General features: G+C 44.8%; 3 protein-coding genes across 3 annotated transcripts in view; 2 read left to right on the plus strand and 1 right to left on the minus strand.

Moving 5' to 3' along the window:
- LOC116022221 (farnesyl pyrophosphate synthase 1-like) overlaps positions 1-27,124 on the minus strand; it is a 462,332-nt gene that overhangs the window by 275,907 nt on the left and 159,301 nt on the right. The window lies entirely within an intron of this gene.
- On the plus strand, positions 5,087-12,978 carry LOC116023544. The gene is made up of 5 exons (XM_031264546.1): positions 5,087-6,214; positions 6,335-8,562; positions 8,980-9,393; positions 12,246-12,733; positions 12,899-12,978. Exons 1-5 carry the CDS (start codon positions 5,087-5,089, stop codon positions 12,976-12,978), a joined length of 4,338 nt encoding a protein of 1,445 aa, XP_031120406.1.
- On the plus strand, positions 22,164-23,006 carry LOC116023545. Its single transcript, XM_031264547.1, has 2 exons — positions 22,164-22,449; positions 22,489-23,006. The coding sequence occupies exons 1-2, from the start codon at positions 22,164-22,166 to the stop codon at positions 23,004-23,006; spliced, it is 804 nt and encodes a 267-aa protein (XP_031120407.1).

The following is a 27,124-nucleotide window of genomic DNA, read 5'->3' on the forward strand; positions in this document are numbered from 1 at the left end:
CAGAGAGGAGTAGACCCAAAGGATTATTACAACCATTGGAAATCCCGCAGTGGAAGTGGGATTCAATCTCTATGGATTTCGTGGGAGGATTGCCTAGAACCAAGGCAGGGAACGACCAAGTCTGGGTCGTTGTCGATCGATTGACCAAGACCGCAAGATTCATTCCGATGAACAAAACGTGGTCAATGGAGAAATTAGCAAGAGCATACGTGAAGCATGTGGTTAAGCACCACGGGGTGGCGCGAGATATCATTTCGGATAGAGACTCACGGTTTCTATCACGTTTTTGGGGAGCGTTACAGGAGGCAATGGGCACTCAACTCAAATTGAGTACGGCTTTTCACCCCGCCACTGATGGTCAAACGGAGCGAACAATTCAAACACTGGAAGACATGCTCAGAGGTTGCGTACTCGACTTCCAGGGTTCATGGGATGAACAGTTGGATTTAATAGAATTCTCCTATAACAATAGCTACCACGCCAGTATTAAGATGGCACCCTATGAGGCATTGTATGGGCAAAAGTGTCGAAGTCCTCTATGCTGGAATGATAAGAGTGACATCGTCACGCTTGGACCGCAATATCTCCATGAGACCATTGAAGCCATCAAATTAATTCAAGGAAGGATGAAAATCGCGCAGGATCGACAGAAGTCATACGCCGACTTGAAACGACAATTCACGGAATATCAGGCTGGAGAGAAGGTGTTACTGAAAGTTTCACCTACTAAGGGAGTAAAAAGATTTGGGAGGAAAGGAAAATTAAGTCCTCGATACATAGGACCTTACGAGATTCTAGAGAGGGTCGGAAATCTAGCTTATCGACTGGCCCTACCGATTGAGCTTGACAAAGTACATAACGTGTTCCATATTTCTCAACTCAAGCGGTATGTACCTGACGAATCCCATGTGTTAGAACCGGAGGAGCTCGAGATGGATGATTCATTGACCTATGAGGAGAGACCAATCTGAATCTTGGACTCGAAGACGCGAGACACGAGGAGAAAGTCAGTCAAAATGATCAGAGTACAATGGTCGAACCACAGTCCTGACGAAGCTACATGGGAATTGGAGAGCGATATGACGGAACGTTATCCGGAATTATTTAATTCAGGTTAGTGGAATCGATCTAACCTTTATATGCCTGGTTAAATTGCATGTTTAGGTTAAGCATGCTAGAACTTCGTTTTAGACAAGGAAAGAGTAAGTGGAAATCAACGTATGGCGAAAAGAGTAGTTTCGGGGACGAAACTATTTTAAGGGGGGGAGAATGTGACCCCTCGGCTTTCCGGCAAAGCTAAAGATTCGAAAATAGCGATATAAAATTTTTTTTTAAGCTATGACATTTGAGAGAAAACCATTCGGGGCTTGAAATAACTTTTTCTCTTAAGGATTAATTATCGATAAGCTACGAACTACGTATCGGTTACGAACCGAGAAAATTTTAAGGACGTAGATTCAATTCGAATTTTCTAAGAATTGGGATTATTAAGTATCATACGATTAAACCTGAATTTTTGATTAGCTCAAGAGAAATCTTAAATGGACTGTAAGGGATAAATTGTTACGGACTCTGAACCTAAATTTGGCGGATTACCGGAAAATTCCCAAAATTGGTGATTTGCGACGGGAATATTTTTACGATAATTTTGGTATTAGAATTTTCCCGAATTAAGTTATAATCCTCCGAACATTCATCTGATTTAAGCATAAACTGGCCAATTAGATTAATATCTTCATAAGGGATTCATGAGGTGATGACAAGTGGCAAAACCCAAATCTTAGTCTAGATTGAGCCATTTAATGTTGTGACATAAGGGGTATGGTGCATTAGTACTTGTGACTTCCATTCCAAGCCAAACATTTATGATCATCTCTCTCCTCTCTTCATCCCATTTTCGAAAACACACTAAGGTAGAAGAAGAAGAAAATTGTTCAAGTCTTTCACTTGTGATCTAGAACTTCCACTCATTTTCTCCACTCAAGTGACCAAGTCTAGGTAAGACTTTAAGCTTTGATGGTTCATTCATCTCTAGAACTTAAGTGTTAATGTTAATGCATGAAAATATGGTTGTTATGGTGACATCTTTAGGATTTTTGGGTGAAGAACTCCAAGGAAGGCATCATCAACTTTTAAGTTTTAAAAGTCTTCTACAAAGGTAAGGAATCCCTTAAGTTGGCTCAATCACTTGAATATAAACAATTGCTAGGAAATTACACGGTTAGGAATTTTTACGTGATAATTATGTGTTATGTTATGGATCTATAAATTGGCTTCAAAATCCTTACTTTGATTTTTTTGGTAAATTCTAATATACATGTTACAGCTATTTTATGCATGTATAGGTTGTATTCATGCCCATATAAATTTATACTTGTGAAATTATTGAGTAAAAACCAAACTAGTTTCCAGCAGTGACTTTCGAAAATTATTGGGAAAAATTGGTAAGGCATTTTGACTCCAAATTTTGTAGACATGTAGATCAACACGTTTAGAACCTACATATAAAATTTCATAATGATCGGAGTAGTGTAAGTATGGTTTTTGCTCATTTCTCCAAAACTGGTCCAGTGAGAAGAATATTTCGGACCAAGGGCAAAAAGGTAATTTTCTGTGTTAATTCGTGGACCTATATGACCAAAACTTTTTATGGACATCAAGTACTATGAGTTAGGGTTCTACCATAAAAATTTCAAGTGAAAAAGAGTTCGGGAACTATTTTTACCGGCCCGATCTTTCGAGTGTCGCCAGCAGAAACCTCCGACAGCGAGGCTGGACGCCTCGCGGACGCGCGCGTCCGCTGCGCGTCCGTAGGCGCCCAGCCTTCGGCACAGCCCACCGAACCAGCGGACGCGGTCCGGACGTGCGTCCGCTGGTGCGGCCAGTCGCGAGTCCGCGCGACGCGGACTCGTTTTCGACTTGTTCTTGACCCGGTTTTTCCCCGATGTTTTTAACCTTGAGTGTTGTGACGTTTTGAAAGCCTACGGGCATCCGGGTGAATGTTTTGAAGGCAAAATATTATATTTGTATATTTTACGAATTTGGGAAATATTTGCGCTTTGGAAATTATTATGACTCCTATGCTTGGATTTTCTGTGATGTGACTAATACTAACCTAAGTATGCGGGTCGGGAGGATATACTTGAGTGAGTTTTGGCTATGGAGTCGTGTGACTTAAACGTGGGTGATGTGTTCCCCACGTGTTAATTAAAGACGGGTGATGTGTTCCCCGTGTACGAATCAAAGATGGGTGATGTGTTCCCCACGTGATAATTAAGGATGGGTGATGTGTTCCCCATGTACGAGTCAAAGGTGGGTGATGTGTTCCCCACGTGTTACTTAAAGATGGGTGATGTGTTCCCCAGGTACGAATTAAAGGTGGGTGATGTGTTCCCCACGGGTGAATTTAAGTTGGGAGCTGTGTACTTCACGGGCAAGGTGTGAGAGCTAACCGTAAGATGTCCTAACATTAGAGGTGGGAGTTGTGTACCCCACGGGTGAATTAATGAACGTGTTATATGTTTGAATTACCGAGGATAAGTGAAACTGCTTGTTGTTAGAATGTTTGCAGGTCGATTGCGATTGATGGGTAATGTTATCTTGCCTTGCTATTACTGAAACCTATTTTTGAAACCTTTGTTTATTTTCGAGTGATCATGGATATCCTTACTTAGCCGTCGCGCTAACTACACTTCATTGTGTACTTTATCAGATGCAGTCTAGTGTGGGCTCTTGTAGCCCGGGGAACTCCAGTGGTTCCTCAGAGTTTTACTTTCCCCTATATGACTATGATGGCTACGTGCACTTGCTGACGGGTGATGACCCGTATGCCCCAGGCTTCGCTCCAGACCCTCCTGCTCCTGTCTACACTCCCGATTCGGTTCTTGCTCCGGACCCGGTCTACGTTCCTACTTTGGACTCGGTCTATGATTCTACCTTGGACCCGATCTTTGCTCCCGTTTCTCCTCCTCTGCAGTACAGTCCTCCTCCAACTTATCCGACTACTCCCACTCGCATACCGGTTCGCAGTAGTGAGCCGACTTTTCTAGATAAGGTCCAGTCTAGGTTTGGGTTCTATCCCATCGAGGTGTTAGAGGGGAGTGACCCCTTAGAGTTTGTAGTCTTTTACCCCTATCCGTGGGACCCCAGTCCTTCGGAGCATTGGGATGAGTGGTCGATGGTGAACTCTCCCTGCTACTTTTTGGACCATATCACCTGGTTCGCAGGTGAGTGGCATCTGGTGTGGGGAACGTACTCCGGACCCGAGTACCGTCTCTTAGAGGAGTAGGTCGGTTGGGGAGGTTCTAGGTGGAACTCTTTTGTGTAAATATATCTTTTGTCGCCATGTTAAACTTTTGGCTAGTAAGTTTGTACTTAACTCTTGTATATAGTGGTCGCTAGTGCAGCTACCCCCTTTTGCTTATCTATGCATCTGTATATGAAGTTATATCGGGTGATGGTGATGATGTGAATTGGTATTCCTTTCCCTTAGCCTGTGCACCTAGAGTGAACTCCGCATGGTTTCGGCTGGGTTCAGTCTAGGTGTGGCGGTAACTACTCCGGATGGTACGGTATAGCCGAGCCGGGGTGTTACAAGTTGGTATCAGAGCCCTGTTTCGAGTCAAAGCCTGATTCAAATTCTTTTCGAATCAGAATTCTAAATCAAACTTTAATTCGAGTCAGCCCAGTTTCAAAGTCAGCTTAGGTTGTTAAGGCTGATCTAAATCATTGTTACGATTCGGCGAGTACAAGATCAGAGCAGAGCTGGAACGAAGGTCAGGTCGCATGAGAAGGGGCATTTCAATTCTTACCCCGCAGAATCTTATGATTCTGATAGTGAAATGATATGATAGTTATCTGTGCTTTCTTGCATGTGTTTACTTAATCTATTATGGATAGACATTCTAGCATGATGCGCTAGTTATTAATACGCTTGTCGAGACCCTCGCTTAGAGGGTATGATGAAGGCGAATATTAGGGAGAACTATATAAAACTTGAGTAGGTGCTATACTAGCTGCTTAGCTAACTAATCCCGAGAAGACTTTCAAACCTTGAATACTAACTTGGGACCATCGTTCAGCGAAGATGCCACCAAGACGTAATGCACCTGCGGAGAACGAGAATAATCTCTCGGCAATAGATCGAATGGTTCAAGCCATGGAGAGGATGGCTGAGTTGATGCTGGCTCAGCAAGCTCAAACCCAACATCAAATGCAACTAAGAGTAGACTATGCCAAGGCGATAGCCAGCCGACAACCACCATACTACGCGGGCGAAAAGGATCCGGTGATTCTGGAGGAGTGGATCCGAACCTTCGATAAGTTACTCAACGCAGTGAACTGCCCTGCGAACCAGCGAGCACCCTCGGCAGTGTATTATCTGACAAAAGCTGCCGACAATTGGTGGGCGACAGTTGGACCAACTCTCCTGCAAGACCCAGCTTTCGGTTGGGAGGAATTTAAGGTGGAGTTAAGGGAGCAGTTCTATACTGAGCGCATTAAGGGAATTAAGTGTGAGGAATTCCTACGGCTGAAACAGAAAGGAGCAACCATCCAAGAATACTACGACCAGTATGTCGAGCTGATGCGGTTTGCCCAGGAAATCGTGCCGGATGAGGCGAGTAAAGCAAGGAGGTTTGTTCGAGGATTGGACTGGAGTGTAAGAGGGATGATCGCGCCTTTCATGTGCGCAACATTGAAGGAGGCCTATGACAGAGCGTCGGATCATTATCAGGTTTACCTGGACCAACAGGAAGCCTATGGCCGAAACAAGAGGAAGGCCGACGACAACTCTCGGGAGTTTCAGGCGGGAAACAAGAAGGCCAATCAGGGCGGCATTAACACAGTGCAAGGGAGAGGAGGATTCGATAAAGGAAAGCGTTTTGCTTGCCCGAGGTGTGGGAGGAATCACCCCGGGGAAAACTGTCAGGGAGTAAGGATTAAGTGTTATCGGTGCGGTATCGTCGGGCACAAGGCTGCTCAGTGCCAAAGTCAAGGAGGCAGTCCCCAAAAGCCCCTGCAGAATGAGAATCAAGGACGGAGATTCAACGGGAATAACGGTTGGAACCCCGCAAGAGCCAGAGGTCAAACGACGAACTTTCAACCTGGGAATCCAGTAAATGCCACGCCCGGGTCTAACCACAAGGGAAAGCAGGTGGTGGGAGAGAGCAGCGGAGAAAAACAGGGTAGGATCTACGTCGTCAATAGCGCTCAGGCTCAGGCTAGCGACGCCGTAACTGGTACATTCCCCATAAACTCAGTACTCGGATTAGTCCTATTTGATACTGGGGCTACCAATTCATTTATATCCTCTGCATTCGCTGATAAACTAAAGTTAAGGCCTACGGCCAAGTTAAACCTCAACGTCGCAACAGCTTCAGGAGTAATAATATCCTGTAAGGATGGTTACGATGACGTTGCAATAGAAATAGCAGGATTTAACTGTCCCGGAAGTCTCATTCGTTTCGAACTCGAAGGCCTCGATGTCGTACTCGGAATGGATTGGCTGGATAAGTACAAGGCTCAGATCGTATGTAACGAACAAAAGGTTGTACTTCAAGGACCGAAGGGAAAGAGAATATCCTACCGAGGAGTTGACAAACAACCCGAGCCACGGTTGTTAACAATGCAAGGGTTGAGGAAATGCGTTCGCCAGGGGTGCGAAGCATATCTCTGTTTGATACAAGACGCCGAAGTAAGGGAACTCGAGATAGATAGAATCCCAATAGTGCGCGAATTCCCTGACGTATTCCCTGACGACCTCACCGAGATGCCACCAGAAAGAGAAGTGGAGTTCACCATCGATCTTGTACCAGGCACCTCACCCATCTCAAGAGCGCCTTACCGCATGGCTCCCAAGGAGATGGAGGAATTAAAGGCACAATTGGAAGAGTTGTTGGAGAAAGGATTTATTAGACCAAGCGTATCACCTTGGGGTGCACCGGTGTTGTTCGTGAAAAAGAAAGATGGAAGCTTGCGACTATGCATCGACTACAGGGAACTCAACCGAGTCACAGTAAAGAACAAGTACCCTTTGCCCAGGATCGATGATTTATTCGATCAGTTGAAAGGAGCGGGTGTGTTCTCAAAGATCGACCTACGGTCAGGGTACCATCAAGTGCGGGTAGTGAAAGAAGACGTACCTAAAACAGCATTTCGAACAAGGTACGGGCACTACGAGTTCACAGTCATGCCATTCGGAGTGACCAACGCTCCAGGAACTTTTATGGACTTGATGAACCGGATCTTCCTTCCGTACTTAGATAAATTCGTCGTCGCTTTCATAGATGACATCTTAGTCTACTCTAAGACCACGAAGGAACACGAGGAACACCTCAGAACAGTGTTGCGAACACTGAGAGAAAGGAAACTTTTCGCAAAACTCTCGAAGTGTGAATTTTGGAAAAGAGAAGTCGCATTTCTCGGTCACGTTATCACCGAGGAAGGAATAAGGGTGGATCCAACCAAGATACGAGCGGTAGTCGAATGGGAAGCGCCCAAGTCAGTTACCGAAATCCGCAGCTTCTTAGGTTTGGCAGGTTACTATCGGCGATTCGTTCAAGACTTCTCAAGGATAGCAAGACCACTGACGAGTTTACTCAAGAAAACAACTAAGTATAGTTGGAGTAAGGAATGCGAGCAGGCATTCCAAGAGTTCAAGAAGAGATTGACCACCGCTCCGGTATTGACTCTACCTGTCGGAACAGAAGGCTATGAGTTGTACACCGACGCGTCTCACAAGGGACTAGGATGCGTCCTCATGCAAAATGGAAGGGTAATAGCATATGCTTCTCGGCAATTGAAAACTCACGAGGCTAACTACCCGACGCACGACTTGGAACTAGCAGCAGTGGTATTCGCTCTCAAAATTTGGCGGCACTATCTCTATGGAATTTCATGCAAAGTCTATACAGATCACAAGAGTTTAAAGTACATCTTCACTCAGAGAGATCTCAATTTAAGACAAAGGAGATGGTTGGAATTGATCAAGGATTATGACTTGGAAATTCAATATCACGAGGGCAAGGCAAATAAAGTGGCTGACGCCTTAAGCCGAAAGACGAGCCATGCTCTTTGGATATTACCCGAGCAGCTATGTGAGGAGTTTCAAGGACTCAATCTGGAGGTAAAAATGAGCGATCAAAAGGAGCAGGAGGAAAGGTTATATTACATGTCGGCTACTCCAACCCTATTTGAAGAGATCGAACGAGCACAAGAAGAGGATAGTTGGGTGGAAAACATCAAGGAAAAGATGGTCGACGGAAAACATGGGCCATTCGAATTGCACCCAGATGGAAGTGTGAGATTCCAAAGTAGATGGGTGATACCAAAAGGGTGTAAGAAGATAATGGAGCAAATAATGAAAGAAGGCCACTACACGCCTTACTCAGTTCATCCTGGTGGAGATAAGTTGTATAAGGACTTGAAACAAAACTTCTGGTGGTCGGGCATGAAAAACGATGTAGCTGAATTCGTGGCGAAGTGCTTGAACTGCCAAAGGGTCAAGGCAGAGAGGAGTAGACCCAAAGGATTATTACAACCATTGGAAATCCCGCAGTGGAAGTGGGATTCAATCTCTATGGATTTCGTGGGAGGATTGCCTAGAACCAAGGCAGGGAACGACCAAGTCTGGGTCGTTGTCGATCGATTGACCAAGACCGCAAGATTCATTCCGATGAACAAAACGTGGTCAATGGAGAAATTAGCAAGAGCATACGTGAAGCATGTGGTTAAGCACCACGGGGTGGCGCGAGATATCATTTCGGATAGAGACTCACGGTTTCTATCACGTTTTTGGGGAGCGTTACAGGCGGCAATGGGCACTCAACTCAAATTGAGTACGGCTTTTCACCCCGCCACTGATGGTCAAACGGAGCGAACAATTCAAACACTGGAAGACATGCTCAGAGGTTGCGTACTCGACTTCCAGGGTTCATGGGATGAACAGTTGGATTTAATAGAATTCTCCTATAACAATAGCTACCACGCCAGTATTAAGATGGCACCCTATGAGGCATTGTATGGGCAAAAGTGTCGAAGTCCTCTATGCTGGAATGATAAGAGTGACATCGTCACGCTTGGACCGCAATATCTCCATGAGACCATTGAAGCCATCAAATTAATTCAAGGAAGGATGAAAATCGCGCAGGATCGACAGAAGTCATACGCCGACTTGAAACGACAATTCACGGAATATCAGGCTGGAGAGAAGGTGTTACTGAAAGTTTCACCTACTAAGGGAGTAAAAAGATTTGGGAGGAAAGGAAAATTAAGTCCTCGATACATAGGACCTTACGAGATTCTAGAGAGGGTCGGAAATCTAGCTTATCGACTGGCCCTACCGATTGAGCTTGACAAAGTACATAACGTGTTCCATATTTCTCAACTCAAGCGGTATGTACCTGACGAATCCCATGTGTTAGAACCGGAGGAGCTCGAGATGGATGATTCATTGACCTATGAGGAGAGACCAATCTGAATCTTGGACTCGAAGACGCGAGACACGAGGAGAAAGTCAGTCAAAATGATCAGAGTACAATGGTCGAACCACAGTCCTGACGAAGCTACATGGGAATTGGAGAGCGATATGACGGAACGTTATCCGGAATTATTTAATTCAGGTTAGTGGAATCGATCTAACCTTTATATGCCTGGTTAAATTGCATGTTTAGGTTAAGCATGCTAGAACTTCGTTTTAGACAAGGAAAGAGTAAGTGGAAATCAACGTATGGCGAAAAGAGTAGTTTCGGGGACGAAACTATTTTAAGGGGGGGAGAATGTGACCCCTCGGCTTTCCGGCAAAGCTAAAGATTCGAAAATAGCGATATAAAATTTTTTTTTAAGCTATGACATTTGAGAGAAAACCATTCGGGGCTTGAAATAACTTTTTCTCTTAAGGATTAATTATCGATAAGCTACGAACTACGTATCGGTTACGAACCGAGAAAATTTTAAGGACGTAGATTCAATTCGCATTTTCTAAGAATTGGGATTATTAAGTATCATACGATTAAACCTGAATTTTTGATTAGCTCAAGAGAAATCTTAAATGGACTGTAAGGGATAAATTGTTACGGACTCTGAACCTAAATTTGGCGGATTACCGGAAAATTCCCAAAATTGGTGATTTGCGACGGGAATATTTTTACGATAATTTTGGTATTAGAATTTTCCCGAATTAAGTTATAATCCTCCGAACATTCATCTGATTTAAGCATAAACTGGCCAATTAGATTAATATCTTCATAAGGGATTCATGAGGTGATGACAAGTGGCAAAACCCAAATCTTAGTCTAGATTGAGCCATTTAATGTTGTGACATAAGGGGTATGGTGCATTAGTACTTGTGACTTCCATTCCAAGCCAAACATTTATGATCATCTCTCTCCTCTCTTCATCCCATTTTCGAAAACACACTAAGGTAGAAGAAGAAGAAAATTGTTCAAGTCTTTCACTTGTGATCTAGAACTTCCACTCATTTTCTCCACTCAAGTGACCAAGTCTAGGTAAGACTTTAAGCTTTGATGGTTCATTCATCTCTAGAACTTAAGTGTTAATGTTAATGCATGAAAATATGGTTGTTATGGTGACATCTTTAGGATTTTTGGGCGAAGAACTCCAAGGAAGGCATCATCAACTTTTAAGTTTTAAAAGTCTTCTACAAAGGTAAGGAATCCCTTAAGTTGGCTCAATCACTTGAATATAAACAATTGCTAGGAAATTACACGGTTAGGAATTTTTACGTGATAATTATGTGTTATGTTATGGATCTATAAATTGGCTTCAAAATCCTTACTTTGATTTTTTTGGTAAATTCTAATATACATGTTACAGCTATTTTATGCATGTATAGGTTGTATTCATGCCCATATAAATTTATACTTGTGAAATTATTGAGTAAAAACCAAACTAGTTTCCAGCAGTGACTTTCGAAAATTATTGGGAAAAATTGGTAAGGCATTTTGACTCCAAATTTTGTAGACATGTAGATCAACACGTTTAGAACCTACATATAAAATTTCATAATGATCGGAGTAGTGTAAGTATGGTTTTTGCTCATTTCTCCAAAACTGGTCCAGTGAGAAGAATATTTCGGACCAAGGGCAAAAAGGTAATTTTCTGTGTTAATTCGTGGACCTATATGACCAAAACGTTTTATGGACATCAAGTACTATGAGTTAGGGTTCTACCATAAAAATTTCAAGTGAAAAAGAGTTCGGGAACTATTTTTACCGGCCCGATCTTTCGAGTGTCGCCAGCAGAAACCTCCGACAGCGAGGCTGGACGCCTCGCGGACGCGCGCGTCCGCTGCGCGTCCGTAGGCGCCCAGCCTTCGGCACAGCCCGCCGAACCAGCGGACGCGGTCCGGACGTGCGTCCGCTGGTGCGGCCAGTCGCGAGTCCGCGCGACGCGGACTCGTTTTCGACTTGTTCTTGACCCGGTTTTTCCCCGATGTTTTTAACCTTGAGTGTTGTGACGTTTTGAAAGCCTACGGGCATCCGGGTGAATGTTTTGAAGGCAAAATATTATATTTGTATATTTTACGAATTTGGGAAATATTTGCGCTTTGGAAATTATTATGACTCCTATGCTTGGATTTTCTGTGATGTGACTAATACTAACCTAAGTATGCGGGTCGGGAGGATATACTTGAGTGAGTTTTGGCTATGGAGTCGTGTGACTTAAACGTGGGTGATGTGTTCCCCACGTGTTAATTAAAGACGGGTGATGTGTTCCCCGTGTACGAATCAAAGATGGGTGATGTGTTCCCCACGTGATAATTAAGGATGGGTGATGTGTTCCCCATGTACGAGTCAAAGGTGGGTGATGTGTTCCCCACGTGTTACTTAAAGATGGGTGATGTGTTCCCCAGGTACGAATTAAAGGTGGGTGATGTGTTCCCCACGGGTGAATTTAAGTTGGGAGCTGTGTACTTCACGGGCAAGGTGTGAGAGCTAACCGTAAGATGTCCTAACATTAGAGGTGGGAGTTGTGTACCCCACGGGTGAATTAATGAACGTGTTATATGTTTGAATTACCGAGGATAAGTGAAACTGCTTGTTGTTAGAATGTTTGCAGGTCGATTGCGATTGATGGGTAATGTTATCTTGCCTTGCTATTACTGAAACCTATTTTTGAAACCTTTGTTTATTTTCGAGTGATCATGGATATCCTTACTTAGCCGTCGCGCTAACTACACTTCATTGTGTACTTTATCAGATGCAGTCTAGTGTGGGCTCTTGTAGCCCGGGGAACTCCAGTGGTTCCTCAGAGTTTTACTTTCCCCTATATGACTATGATGGCTACGTGCACTTGCTGACGGGTGATGACCCGTATGCCCCAGGCTTCGCTCCAGACCCTCCTGCTCCTGTCTACACTCCCGATTCGGTTCTTGCTCCGGACCCGGTCTACGTTCCTACTTTGGACTCGGTCTATGATTCTACCTTGGACCCGATCTTTGCTCCCGTTTCTCCTCCTCTGCAGTACAGTCCTCCTCCAACTTATCCGACTACTCCCACTCGCATACCGGTTCGCAGTAGTGAGCCGACTTTTCTAGATAAGGTCCAGTCTAGGTTTGGGTTCTATCCCATCGAGGTGTTAGAGGGGAGTGACCCCTTAGAGTTTGTAGTCTTTTACCCCTATCCGTGGGACCCCAGTCCTTCGGAGCATTGGGATGAGTGGTCGATGGTGAACTCTCCCTGCTACTTTTTGGACCATATCACCTGGTTCGCAGGTGAGTGGCATCTGGTGTGGGGAACGTACTCCGGACCCGAGTACCGTCTCTTAGAGGAGTAGGTCGGTTGGGGAGGTTCTAGGTGGAACTCTTTTGTGTAAATATATCTTTTGTCGCCATGTTAAACTTTTGGCTAGTAAGTTTGTACTTAACTCTTGTATATAGTGGTCGCTAGTGCAGCTACCCCCTTTTGCTTATCTATGCATCTGTATATGAAGTTATATCGGGTGATGGTGATGATGTGAATTGGTATTCCTTTCCCTTAGCCTGTGCACCTAGAGTGAACTACGCATGGTTTCGGCTGGGTTCAGTCTAGGTGTGGCGGTAACTACTCCGGATGGTACGGTATAGCCGAGCCGGGGTGTTACAAGTTGGTATCAGAGCCCTGTTTCGAGTCAAAGCCTGATTCAAATTCTTTTCGAATCAGAATTCTAAATCAAACTTTAATTCGAGTCAGCCCAGTTTCAAAGTCAGCTTAGGTTGTTAAGGCTGATCTAAATCATTGTTACGATTCGGCGAGTACAAGATCAGAGCAGAGCTGGAACGAAGGTCAGGTCGCATGAGAAGGGGCATTTCAATTCTTACCCCGCAGAATCTTATGATTCTGATAGTGAAATGATATGATAGTTATCTGTGCTTTCTTGCATGTGTTTACTTAATCTATTATGGATAGACATTCTAGCATGATGCGCTAGTTATTAATACGCTTGTCGAGACCCTCGCTTAGAGGGTATGATGAAGGCGAATATTAGGGAGAACTATATAAAACTTGAGTAGGTGCTATACTAGCTGCTTAGCTAACTAATCCCGAGAAGACTTTCAAACCTTGAATACTAACTTGGGACCATCGTTCAGCGAAGATGCCACCAAGACGTAATGCACCTGCGGAGAACGAGAATAATCTCTCGGCAATAGATCGAATGGTTCAAGCCATGGAGAGGATGGCTGAGTTGATGCTGGCTCAGCAAGCTCAAACCCAACATCAAATGCAACTAAGAGTAGACTATGCCAAGGCGATAGCCAGCCGACAACCACCATACTACGCGGGCGAAAAGGATCCGGTGATTCTGGAGGAGTGGATCCGAACCTTCGATAAGTTACTCAACGCAGTGAACTGCCCTGCGAACCAGCGAGCACCCTCGGCAGTGTATTATCTGACAAAAGCTGCCGACAATTGGTGGGCGACAGTTGGACCAACTCTCCTGCAAGACCCAGCTTTCGGTTGGGAGGAATTTAAGGTGGAGTTAAGGGAGCAGTTCTATACTGAGCGCATTAAGGGAATTAAGTGTGAGGAATTCCTACGGCTGAAACAGAAAGGAGCAACCATCCAAGAATACTACGACCAGTATGTCGAGCTGATGCGGTTTGCCCAGGAAATCGTGCCGGATGAGGCGAGTAAAGCAAGGAGGTTTGTTCGAGGATTGGACTGGAGTGTAAGAGGGATGATCGCGCCTTTCATGTGCGCAACATTGAAGGAGGCCTATGACAGAGCGTCGGATCATTATCAGGTTTACCTGGACCAACAGGAAGCCTATGGCCGAAACAAGAGGAAGGCCGACGACAACTCTCGGGAGTTTCAGGCGGGAAACAAGAAGGCCAATCAGGGCGGCTTTAACACAGTGCAAGGGAGAGGAGGATTCGATAAAGGAAAGCGTTTTGCTTGCCCGAGGTGTGGGAGGAATCACCCCGGGGAAAACTGTCAGGGAGTAAGGATTAAGTGTTATCGGTGCGGTATCGTCGGGCACAAGGCTGCTCAGTGCCAAAGTCAAGGAGGCAGTCCCCAAAAGCCCCTGCAGAATGAGAATCAAGGACGGAGATTCAACGGGAATAACGGTTGGAACCCCGCAAGAGCCAGAGGTCAAACGACGAACTTTCAACCTGGGAATCCAGTAAATGCCACGCCCGGGTCTAACCACAAGGGAAAGCAGGTGGTGGGAGAGAGCAGCGGAGAAAAACAGGGTAGGATCTACGTCGTCAATAGCGCTCAGGCTCAGGCTAGCGACGCCGTAACTGGTACATTCCCCATAAACTCAGTACTCGGATTAGTCCTATTTGATACTGGGGCTACCAATTCATTTATATCCTCTGCATTCGCTGATAAACTAAAGTTAAGGCCTACGGCCAAGTTAAACCTCAACGTCGCAACAGCTTCAGGAGTAATAATATCCTGTAAGGATGGTTACGATGACGTTGCAATAGAAATAGCAGGATTTAACTGTCCCGGAAGTCTCATTCGTTTCGAACTCGAAGGCCTCGATGTCGTACTCGGAATGGATTGGCTGGATAAGTACAAGGCTCAGATCGTATGTAACGAACGAAAGGTTGTACTTCAAGGACCGAAGGGAAAGAGAATATCCTACCGAGGAGTTGACAAACAACCCGAGCCACGGTTGTTAACAATGCAAGGGTTGAGGAAATGCGTTCGCCAGGGGTGCGAAGCATATCTCTGTTTGATACAAGACGCCGAAGTAAGGGAACTCGAGATAGATAGAATCCCAATAGTGCGCGAATTCCCTGACGTATTCCCTGACGACCTCACCGAGATGCCACCAGAAAGAGAAGTGGAGTTCACCATCGATCTTGTACCAGGCACCTCACCCATCTCAAGAGCGCCTTACCGCATGGCTCCCAAGGAGATGGAGGAATTAAAGGCACAATTGGAAGAGTTGTTGGAGAAAGGATTTATTAGACCAAGCGTATCACCTTGGGGTGCACCGGTGTTGTTCGTGAAAAAGAAAGATGGAAGCTTGCGACTATGCATCGACTACAGGGAACTCAACCGAGTCACAGTAAAGAACAAGTACCCTTTGCCCAGGATCGATGATTTATTCGATCAGTTGAAAGGAGCGGGTGTGTTCTCAAAGATCGACCTACGGTCAGGGTACCATCAAGTGCGGGTAGTGAAAGAAGACGTACCTAAAACAGCATTTCGAACAAGGTACGGGCACTACGAGTTCACAGTCATGCCATTCGGAGTGACCAACGCTCCAGGAACTTTTATGGACTTGATGAACCGGATCTTCCTTCCGTACTTAGATAAATTCGTCGTCGCTTTCATAGATGACATCTTAGTCTACTCTAAGACCACGAAGGAACACGAGGAACACCTCAGAACAGTGTTGCGAACACTGAGAGAAAGGAAACTTTTCGCAAAACTCTCGAAGTGTGAATTTTGGAAAAGAGAAGTCGCATTTCTCGGTCACGTTATCACCGAGGAAGGAATAAGGGTGGATCCAACCAAGATACGAGCGGTAGTCGAATGGGAAGCGCCCAAGTCAGTTACCGAAATCCGCAGCTTCTTAGGTTTGGCAGGTTACTATCGGCGATTCGTTCAAGACTTCTCAAGGATAGCAAGACCACTGACGAGTTTACTCAAGAAAACAACTAAGTATAGTTGGAGTAAGGAATGCGAGCAGGCATTCCAAGAGTTCAAGAAGAGATTGACCACCGCTCCGGTATTGACTCTACCTGTCGGAACAGAAGGCTATGAGTTGTACACCGACGCGTCTCACAAGGGACTAGGATGCGTCCTCATGCAAAATGGAAGGGTAATAGCATATGCTTCTCGGCAATTGAAAACTCACGAGGCTAACTACCCGACGCACGACTTGGAACTAGCAGCAGTGGTATTCGCTCTCAAAATTTGGCGGCACTATCTCTATGGAATTTCATGCAAAGTCTATACAGATCACAAGAGTTTAAAGTACATCTTCACTCAGAGAGATCTCAATTTAAGACAAAGGAGATGGTTGGAATTGATCAAGGATTATGACTTGGAAATTCAATATCACGAGGGCAAGGCAAATAAAGTGGCTGACGCCTTAAGCCGAAAGACGAGCCATGCTCTTTGGATATTACCCGAGCAGCTATGTGAGGAGTTTTAAGGACTCAATCTGGAGGTAAAAATGAGCGATCAAAAGGAGCAGTATGAAAGGTTATATTACATGTCGGCTACTCCAACCCTATTTGAAGAGATCGAACGAGCACAAGAAGAGGATAGTTGGGTGGAAAACATCAAGGAAAAGATGGTCGACGGAAAACATGGGCCATTCGAATTGCACCCAGATGGAAGTGTGAGATTCCAAAGTAGATGGGTGATACCAAAAGGGTGTAAGAAGATAATGGAGCAAATAATGAAAGAAGGCCACTACACGCCTTACTCAGTTCATCCTGGTGGAGATAAGTTGTATAAGGACTTGAAACAAAACTTCTGGTGGTCGGGCATGAAAAACGATGTAGCTGAATTCGTGGCGAAGTGCTTGAACTGCCAAAGGGTCAAGGCAGAGAGGAGTAGACCCAAAGGATTATTACAACCATTGGAAATCCCGCAGTGGAAGTGGGATTCAATCTCTATGGATTTCGTGGGAGGATTGCCTAGAACCAAGGCAGGGAACGACCAAGTCTGGGTCGTTGTCGATCGATTGACCAAGACCGCAAGATTCATTCCGATGAACAAAACGTGGTCAATGGAGAAATTAGCAAGAGCATACGTGAAGCATGTGGTTAAGCACCACGGGGTGGCGCGAGATATCATTTCGGATAGAGACTCACGGTTTCTATCACGTTTTTGGGGAGCGTTACAGGAGGCAATGGGCACTCAACTCAAAATCCTTACTTTGATTTTTTTGGTAAATTCTAATATACATGTTACAGCTATTTTATGCATGTATAGGTTGTATTCATGCCCATATAAATTTATACTTGTGAAATTATTGAGTAAAAACCAAACTAGTTTCCAGCAGTGACTTTCGAAAATTATTGGGAAAAATTGGTAAGGCATTTTGACTCCAAATTTTGTAGACATGTAGATCAACACGTTTAGAACCTACATATAAAATTTCATAATGATCGGAGTAGTGTAAGTATGGTTTTTGCTCATTTCTCCAAAACTGGTCCAGTGAGAAGAATATTTCGGACCAAGGGCAAAAAGGTAATTTTCTGTGTTAATTCGTGGACCTATATGACCAAAACGTTTTATGGACATCAAGTACTATGAGTTAGGGTTTTACCATAAAAATTTCAAGTGAAAAAGAGTTCGGGAACTATTTTTACCGGCCCGATCTTTCGAGTGTCGCCAGCAGAAACCTCCGACAGCGAGGCTGGACGCCTCGCGGACGCGCGCGTCCGCTGCCGATACATAGGACCTTACGAGATTCTAGAGAGGGTCGGAAATCTAGCTTATCGACTGGCCCTACCGATTGAGCTTACAAAGTACATAACGTGTTCCATATTTCTCAACTCAAGCGGTATGTACCTGACGAATCCCATGTGTTAGAACCGGAGGAGCTCGAGATGGATGATTCATTGACCTATGAGGAGAGACCAATCTGAATCTTGGACTCGAAGACGCGAGACACGAGGAGAAAGTCAGTCAAAATGATCAGAGTACAATGGTCGAACCACAGTCCTGACGAAGCTACATGGGAATTGGAGAGCGATATGACGGAACGTTATCCGGAATTATTTAATTCAGGTTAGTGGAATCGATCTAACCTTTATATGCCTGGTTAAATTGCATGTTTAGGTTAAGCATGCTAGAACTTCGTTTTAGACAAGGAAAGAGTAAGTGGAAATCAACGTATGGCGAAAAGAGTAGTTTCGGGGACGAAACTATTTTAAGGGGGGGAGATGTGACCCTCGGCTTTCCGGCAAAGCTAAAGATTCGAAAATAGCGATATAAAATTTTTTTTTTAAGCTATGACATTTAGAGAAAACCATTCGGGGCTTGAAATAACTTTTTCTCTTAAGGATTAATTATCGATAAGCTACGAACTACGTATCGGTTACGAACCGAGAAAATTTTAAGGACGTAGATTCAATTCGAATTTTCTAAGAATTGGGATTATTAAGTATCATACGATTAAACCTGAATTTTGATTAGCTCAAGAAATCTTAAATGGACTGTAAGGGATAAATTGTTACGGACTCTGAACCTAAATTTGGCGGATTACCGGAAAATTCCCAAAATTGGTGATTTGCGACGGGAATATTTTTACGATAATTTTGGTATTAGAATTTTCCCGAATTAAGTTATAATCCTCCGAACATTCATCTGATTTAAGCATAAACTGGCCAATTAGATTAATATCTTCATAAGGGATTCATGAGGTGATGACAAGTGGCAAAACCCAAATCTTAGTCTAGATTGAGCCATTTAATGTTGTGACATAAGGGGTATGGTGCATTAGTACTTGTGACTTCCATTCCAAGCCAAACATTTATGATCATCTCTCTCCTCTCTTCATCCCATTTTCGAAAACACACTAAGGTAGAAGAAGAAGAAAATTGTTCAAGTCTTTCACTTGTGATCTAGAACTTCCACTCATTTTCTCCACTCAAGTGACCAAGTCTAGGTAAGACTTTAAGCTTTGATGGTTCATTCATCTCTAGAACTTAAGTGTTAATGTTAATGCATGAAAATATGGTTGTTATGGTGACATCTTTAGGATTTTTGGGTGAAGAACTCCAAGGAAGGCATCATCAACTTTTAAGTTTTAAAAGTCTTCTACAAAGGTAAGGAATCCCTTAAGTTGGCTCAATCACTTGAATATAAACAATTGCTAGGAAATTACACGGTTAGGAATTTTTACGTGATAATTATGTGTTATGTTATGGATCTATAAATTGGCTTCAAAATCCTTACTTTGATTTTTTTGGTAAATTCTAATATACATGTTACAGCTATTTTATGCATGTATAGGTTGTATTCATGCCCATATAAATTTATACTTGTGAAATTATTGAGTAAAAACCAAACTAGTTTCCAGCAGTGACTTTCGAAAATTATTGGGAAAAATTGGTAAGGCATTTTGACTCCAAATTTTGTAGACATGTAGATCAACACGTTTAGAACCTACATATAAAATTTCATAATGATCGGAGTAGTGTAAGTATGGTTTTTGCTCATTTCTCCAAAACTGGTCCAGTGAGAAGAATATTTCGGACCAAGGGCAAAAAGGTAATTTTCTGTGTTAATTCGTGGACCTATGACCAAAACTTTTTATGGACATCAAGTACTATGAGTTAGGGTTCTACCATAAAAATTTCAAGTGAAAAAGAGTTCGGGAACTATTTTTACCGGCCCGATCTTTCGAGTGTCGCCAGCAGAAACCTCCGACAGCGAGGCTGGACGCCTCGCGGACGCGCGCGTCCGCTGCGCGTCCGTAGGCGCCCAGCCTTCGGCACAGCCCCGAACCAGCGGACGCGGTCCGGACGTGCGTCCGCTGGTGCGGCCAGTCGCGAGTCCGCGCGACGCGGACTCGTTTCGACTTGTTCTTGACCCGGTTTTTCCCCGATGTTTTTAACCTTGAGTGTTGTGACGTTTTGAAAGCCTACGGGCATCCGGGTGAATGTTTTGAAGGCAAAATATTATATTTGTATTTTTTACGAATTTGGGAAATATTGTGCTTTGGAAATTATTATGACTCCTATGCTTGGATTTTCTGTGATGTGACTAATACTAACCTAAGTATGCGGGTCGGGAGGATATACTTGAGTGAGTTTTGGCTATGGAGTCGTGTGACTTAAACGTGGGTGATGTGTTCCCCACGTGTTAATTAAAGACGGGTGATGTGTTCCCCGTGTACGAATCAAAGATGGGTGATGTGTTCCCCACGTGATAATTAAGGATGGGTGATGTGTTCCCCATGTACGAGTCAAAGGTGGGTGATGTGTTCCCCACGTGTTACTTAAAGATGGGTGATGTGTTCCCCAGGTACGAATTAAAGGTGGGTGATGTGTTCCCACGGGTGAATTTAAGTTGGGAGCTGTGTACTTCACGGGCAAGGTGTGAGAGCTAACCGTAAGATGTCCTAACATTAGAGGTGGGAGTTGTGTACCCCACGGGTGAATTAATGAACGTGTTATATGTTTGAATTACCGAGGATAAGTGAAACTGCTTGTTGTTAGAATGTTTGCAGGTCGATTGCGATTGATGGGTAATGTTATCTTGCCTTGCTATTACTGAAACCTATTTTTGAAACCTTTGTTTATTTTCGAGTGATCATGGATATCCTTACTTAGCCGTCGCGCTAACTACACTTCATTGTGTACTTTATCAGATGCAGTCTAGTGTGGGCTCTTGTAGCCCGGGGAACTCCAGTGGTTCCTCAGAGTTTTACTTTCCCCTATATGACTATGATGGCTACGTGCACTTGCTGACGGGTGATGACCCGTATGCCCCAGGCTTCGCTCCAGACCCTCCTGCTCCTGTCTACACTCCCGATTCGGTTCTTGCTCCGGACCCGGTCTACGTTCCTACTTTGGACTCGGTCTATGATCTACCTTGGACCCGATCTTTGCTCCCGTTTCTCCTCCTCTGCAGTACAGTCCTCCTCCAACTTATCCGACTACTCCCACTCGCATACCGGTTCGCAGTAGTGAGCCGACTTTTCTAGATAGGTCCAGTCTAGGTTTGGGTTCTATCCCATCGAGGTGTTAGAGGGGAGTGACCCCTTAGAGTTTGTAGTCTTTTACCCCTATCCGTGGGACCCCAGTCCTTCGGAGCATTGGGATGAGTGGTCGATGGTGAACTCTCCCTGCTACTTTTTGGACCATATCACCTGGTTCGCAGGTGAGTGGCATCTGGTGTGGGGAACGTACTCCGGACCCGAGTACCGTCTCTTAGAGGAGTAGGTCGGTTGGGGAGGTTCTAGGTGGAACTCTTTTGTGTAAATATATCTTTTGTCGCCATGTTAAACTTTTGGCTAGTAAGTTTGTACTTAACTCTTGTATATAGTGGTCGCTAGTGCAGCTACCCCTTTTGCTTATCTATGCATCTGTATATGAAGTTATATCGGGTGATGGTGATGATGTGAATTGGTATTCCTTTCCCTTAGCCTGTGCACCTAGAGTGAACTCCGCATGGTTTCGGCTGGGTTCAGTCTAGGTGTGGCGGTAACTACTCCGGATGGTACGGTATAGCCGAGCCGGGGTGTTACAAGTTGGTATCAGAGCCCTGTTTCGAGTCAAAGCCTGATTCAAATTCTTTTCGAATCAGAATTCTAAATCAAACTTTAATTCGAGTCAGCCCAGTTTCAAAGTCAGCTTAGGTTGTTAAGGCTGATCTAAATCATTGTTACGATTCGGCGAGTACAAGATCAGAGCAGAGCTGGAACGAAGGTCAGGTCGCATGAGAAGGGCATTTCAATTCTTACCCCGCAGAATCTTATGATTCTGATAGTGAAATGATATGATAGTTATCTGTGCTTTCTTGCATGTGTTTACTTAATCTATTATGGATAGACATTCTAGCATGATGCGCTAGTTATTAATACGCTTGTCGAGACCCTCGCTTAGAGGGTATGATGAAGGCGAATATTAGGGAGAACTATATAAAACTTGAGTAGGTGCTATACTAGCTGCTTAGCTAACTAATCCCGAGAAGACTTTCAAACCTTGAATACTAACTTGGGACCATCGTTCAGCGAAGATGCCACCAAGACGTAATGCACCTGCGGAGAACGAGAATAATCTCTCGGCAATAGATCGAATGGTTCAAGCCATGGAGAGGATGGCTGAGTTGATGCTGGCTCAGCAAGCTCAAACCCAACATCAAATGCAACTAAGAGTAGACTATGCCAAGGCGATAGCCAGCCGACAACCACCATACTACGCGGGCGAAAAGGATCCGGTGATTCTGGAGGAGTGGATCCGAACCTTCGATAAGTTACTCAACGCAGTGAACTGCCCTGCGAACCAGCGAGCACCTCGGCAGTGTATTATCTGACAAAAGCTGCCGACAATTGGTGGCGCAGTTGGACCAACTCTCCTGCAAGACCCAGCTTTCGGTTGGGAGGAATTTAAGGTGGAGTTAAGGGAGCAGTTCTATACTGAGCGCATTAAGGGAATTAAGTGTGAGGAATTCCTACGGCTGAAACAGAAAGGAGCAACCATCCAAGAATACTACGACCAGTATGTCGAGCTGATGCGGTTTGCCCAGGAAATCGTGCCGGATGAGGCGAGTAAAGCAAGGAGGTTTGTTCGAGGATTGGACTGGAGTGTAAGAGGGATGATCGCGCCTTTCATGTGCGCAACATTGAAGGAGGCCTATGACAGAGCGTCGGATCATTATCAGGTTTACCTGGACCAACAGGAAGCCTATGGCCGAAACAAGAGGAAGGCCGACGACAACTCGGGAGTTTCAGGCGGGAAACAAGAAGGCCAATCAGGGCGGCTTAACACAGTGCAAGGGAGAGGAGGATTCGATAAAGGAAAGCGTTTTGCTTGCCCGAGGTGTGGGAGGAATCACCCCGGGAAAACTGTCAGGGAGTAAGGATTAAGTGTTATCGGTGCGGTATCGTCGGGCACAAGGCTGCTCAGTGCCAAAGTCAAGGAGGCAGTCCCAAAAGCCCCTGCAGAATGAGAATCAAGGACGGAGATTCAACGGGAATAACGGTTGGAACCCCGCAAGAGCCAGAGGTCAAACGACGAACTTTCAACCTGGGAATCCAGTAAATGCCACGCCCGGGTCTAACCACAAGGGAAAGCAGGTGGTGGGAGAGCAGCGGAGAAAAACAGGGTAGGATCTACGTCGTCAATAGCGCTCAGGCTCAGGCTAGCGACGCCGTAACTGGTACATTCCCCATAAACTCAGTACTCGGATTAGTCCTATTTGATACTGGGGCTACCAATTCATTTATATCCTCTGCATTCGCTGATAAACTAAAGTTAAGGCCTACGGCCAAGTTAAACCTCAACGTCGCAACAGCTTCAGGAGTAATAATATCCTGTAAGGATGGTTACGATGACGTTGCAATAGAAATAGCAGGATTTAACTGTCCCGGAAGTCTCATTCGTTTCGAACTCGAAGGCCTCGATGTCGTACTCGGAATGGATTGGCTGGATAAGTACAAGGCTCAGATCGTATGTAACGAACGAAAGGTTGTACTTCAAGGACCGAAGGGAAAGAGAATATCCTACCGAGGAGTTGACAAACAACCCGAGCCACGGTTGTTAACAATGCAAGGGTTGAGGAAATGCGTTCGCCAGGGGTGCGAAGCATATCTCTGTTTGATACAAGACGCCGAAGTAAGGGAACTCGAGATAGATAGAATCCCAATAGTGCGCGAATTCCCTGACGTATTCCCTGACGACCTCACCGAGATGCCACCAGAAAGAGAAGTGGAGTTCACCATCGATCTTGTACCAGGCACCTCACCCATCTCAAGAGCGCCTTACCGCATGGCTCCCAAGGAGATGGAGGAATTAAAGGCACAATTGGAAGAGTTGTTGGAGAAAGGATTTATTAGACCAAGCGTATCACCTTGGGGTGCACCGGTGTTGTTCGTGAAAAAGAAAGATGGAAGCTTGCGACTATGCATCGACTACAGGGAACTCAACCGAGTCACAGTAAAGAACAAGTACCCTTTGCCCAGGATCGATGATTTATTCGATCAGTTGAAAGGAGCGGGTGTGTTCTCAAAGATCGACCTACGGTCAGGGTACCATCAAGTGCGGGTAGTGAAAGAAGACGTACCTAAAACAGCATTTCGAACAAGGTACGGGCACTACGAGTTCACAGTCATGCCATTCGGAGTGACCAACGCTCCAGGAACTTTTATGGACTTGATGAACCGGATCTTCCTTCCGTACTTAGATAAATTCGTCGTCGCTTTCATAGATGACATCTTAGTCTACTCTAAGACCACGAAGGAACACGAGGAACACCTCAGAACAGTGTTGCGAACACTGAGAGAAAGGAAACTTTTCGCAAAACTCTCGAAGTGTGAATTTTGGAAAAGAGAAGTCGCATTTCTCGGTCACGTTATCACCGAGGAAGGAATAAGGGTGGATCCAACCAAGATACGAGCGGTAGTCGAATGGGAAGCGCCCAAGTCAGTTACCGAAATCCGCAGCTTCTTAGGTTTGGCAGGTTACTATCGGCGATTCGTTCAAGACTTCTCAAGGATAGCAAGACCACTGACGAGTTTACTCAAGAAAACAACTAAGTATAGTTGGAGTAAGGAATGCGAGCAGGCATTCCAAGAGTTCAAGAAGAGATTGACCACCGCTCCGGTATTGACTCTACCTGTCGGAACAGAAGGCTATGAGTTGTACACCGACGCGTCTCACAAGGGACTAGGATGCGTCCTCATGCAAAATGGAAGGGTAATAGCATATGCTTCTCGGCAATTGAAAACTCACGAGGCTAACTACCCGACGCACGACTTGGAACTAGCAGCAGTGGTATTCGCTCTCAAAATTTGGCGGCACTATCTCTATGGAATTTCATGCAAAGTCTATACAGATCACAAGAGTTTAAAGTACATCTTCACTCAGAGAGATCTCAATTTAAGACAAAGGAGATGGTTGGAATTGATCAAGGATTATGACTTGGAAATTCAATATCACGAGGGCAAGGCAAATAAAGTGGCTGACGCCTTAAGCCGAAAGACGAGCCATGCTCTTTGGATATTACCCGAGCAGCTATGTGAGGAGTTTTAAGGACTCAATCTGGAGGTAAAAATGAGCGATCAAAAGGAGCAGGAGAAAGGTTATATTACATGTCGGCTACTCCAACCCTATTTGAAGAGATCGAACGAGCACAAGAAGAGGATAGTTGGGTGGAAAACATCAAGGAAAAGATGGTCGACGGAAAACATGGGCCATTCGAATTGCACCCAGATGGAAGTGTGAGATTCCAAAGTAGATGGGTGATACCAAAAGGGTGTAAGAAGATAATGGAGCAAATAATGAAAGAAGGCCACTACACGCCTTACTCAGTTCATCCTGGTGGAGATAAGTTGTATAAGGACTTGAAACAAAACTTCTGGTGGTCGGGCATGAAAAACGATGTAGCTGAATTCGTGGCGAAGTGCTTGAACTGCCAAAGGGTCAAGGCAAGAAGGAGTAGACCCAAAGGATTATTACAACCATTGGAAATCCCGCAGTGGAAGTGGGATTCAATCTCTATGGATTTCGTGGGAGATTGCCTAGAACCAAGGCAGGGAACGACCAAGTCTGGGTCGTTGTCGATCGATTGACCAAGACCGCAAGATTCATTCCGATGAACAAAACGTGGTCAATGGAGAAATTAGCAAGAGCATACGTGAAGCATGTGGTTAAGCACCACGGGTGGCGCGAGATATCATTTCGGATAGAGACTCACGGTTTCTATCACGTTTTTGGAGCGTTACAGGAGGCAATGGGCACTCAACTCAAAATCCTTACTTTGATTTTTTTGGTAAATTCTAATATACATGTTACAGCTATTTTATGCATGTATAGGTTGTATTCATGCCCATATAATTTATACTTGTGAAATATTGAGTAAAAACCAAACTAGTTTCCAGCAGTGACTTTCGAAAATTATTGGGAAAAATTGGTAAGGCATTTTGACTCCAAATTTTGTAGACATGTAGATCAACACGTTTAGAACCTACATATAAAATTTCATAATGATCGGAGTAGTGTAAGTATGGTTTTTGCTCATTTCTCCAAAACTGGTCCAGTGAGAAGAATATTTCGGACCAAGGGCAAAAAGGTAATTTTCTGTGTTAATTCGTGACCTATATGACCAAAACGTTTTATGGACATCAAGTACTATGAGTTAGGGTTACCATAAAAATTTCAAGTGAAAAGAGTTCGGAACTATTTTTACCGGCCCGATCTTTCGAGTGTCGCCAGCAGAAACCTCCGACAGCGAGGCTGGACGCCTCGCGGACGCGCGCGTCCGCTGGCGTCCGTAGGCGCCCAGCCTTCGGCACAGCCCCGAACCAGCGGACGCGGTCCGGACGTGCGTCCGCTGGTGCGGCCAGTCGCGAGTCCGCGCGACGCGGACTCGTTTTCGACTTGTTCTTGACCCGGTTTTTCCCCGATGTTTTAACCTTGAGTGTTGTGACGTTTTGAAAGCCTACGGGCATCCGGTGAATGTTTTGAAGGCAAAATATTATATTTGTATATTTTACGAATTTGGGATATTTGCGCTTTGGAAATTATTATGACTCCTATGCTTGGATTTCTGTGATGTGACTAATACTAACCTAAGTATGCGGGTCGGGAGATATACTTGAGTGAGTTTTGGCTATGGGTCGTGTGACTTAAACGTGGGTGATGTGTTCCCCACGTGTTATTAAAGACGGGTGATGTGTTCCCCGTGTACGAATCAAAGATGGTGATGTGTTCCCCCACGTGATAATTAAGGATGGGTGATGTGTTCCCCATGTACGAGTCAAAGGTGGGTGATGTGTTCCCCACGTGTTACTTAAAGATGGGTGATGTGTTCCCAGGTACGAATTAAAGGTGGGTGATGTGTTCCCCACGGTGAATTTAAGTTGGGAGCTGTGTACTTCACGGGCAAGGTGTGAGAGCTAACCGTAAGATGTCCTAACATTAGAGGTGGGAGTTGTGTACCCACGGGTGAATTAATGAACGTGTTATATGTTTGAATTA

The sequence above is a fragment of the Ipomoea triloba genome, chromosome 6, assembly GCF_003576645.1.
Source record: "Ipomoea triloba cultivar NCNSP0323 chromosome 6, ASM357664v1".
In the NCBI taxonomy this organism is placed as follows: Eukaryota; Viridiplantae; Streptophyta; class Magnoliopsida; order Solanales; family Convolvulaceae; genus Ipomoea; species Ipomoea triloba.

What these genes read in the sequence shown, in the direction of transcription:
- LOC116023544 (XM_031264546.1), top strand. Translation starts at nt 5,087, where the DNA reads ATGCCACCAAGACGTAATGCACCTGCGGAGAACGAGAATAATCTCTCG. An exon ending in ACGTCGTCAATAGCGCTCAG is followed by an intron (nt 6,215 to 6,334) that starts GCTCAGGCTAGC and finishes GATAAACTAAAG; the next exon opens with TTAAGGCCTACGGCCAAGTT. An exon ending in CCATATCACCTGGTTCGCAG is followed by an intron (nt 12,734 to 12,898) that starts GTGAGTGGCATC and finishes TCTTGTATATAG; the next exon opens with TGGTCGCTAGTGCAGCTACC.
- LOC116023545 (XM_031264547.1), top strand. Translation starts at nt 22,164, where the DNA reads ATGCCACCAAGACGTAATGCACCTGCGGAGAACGAGAATAATCTCTCG. An exon ending in CCAGCGAGCACCTCGGCAGT is followed by an intron (nt 22,450 to 22,488) that starts GTATTATCTGAC and finishes TTGGTGGCGCAG; the next exon opens with TTGGACCAACTCTCCTGCAA.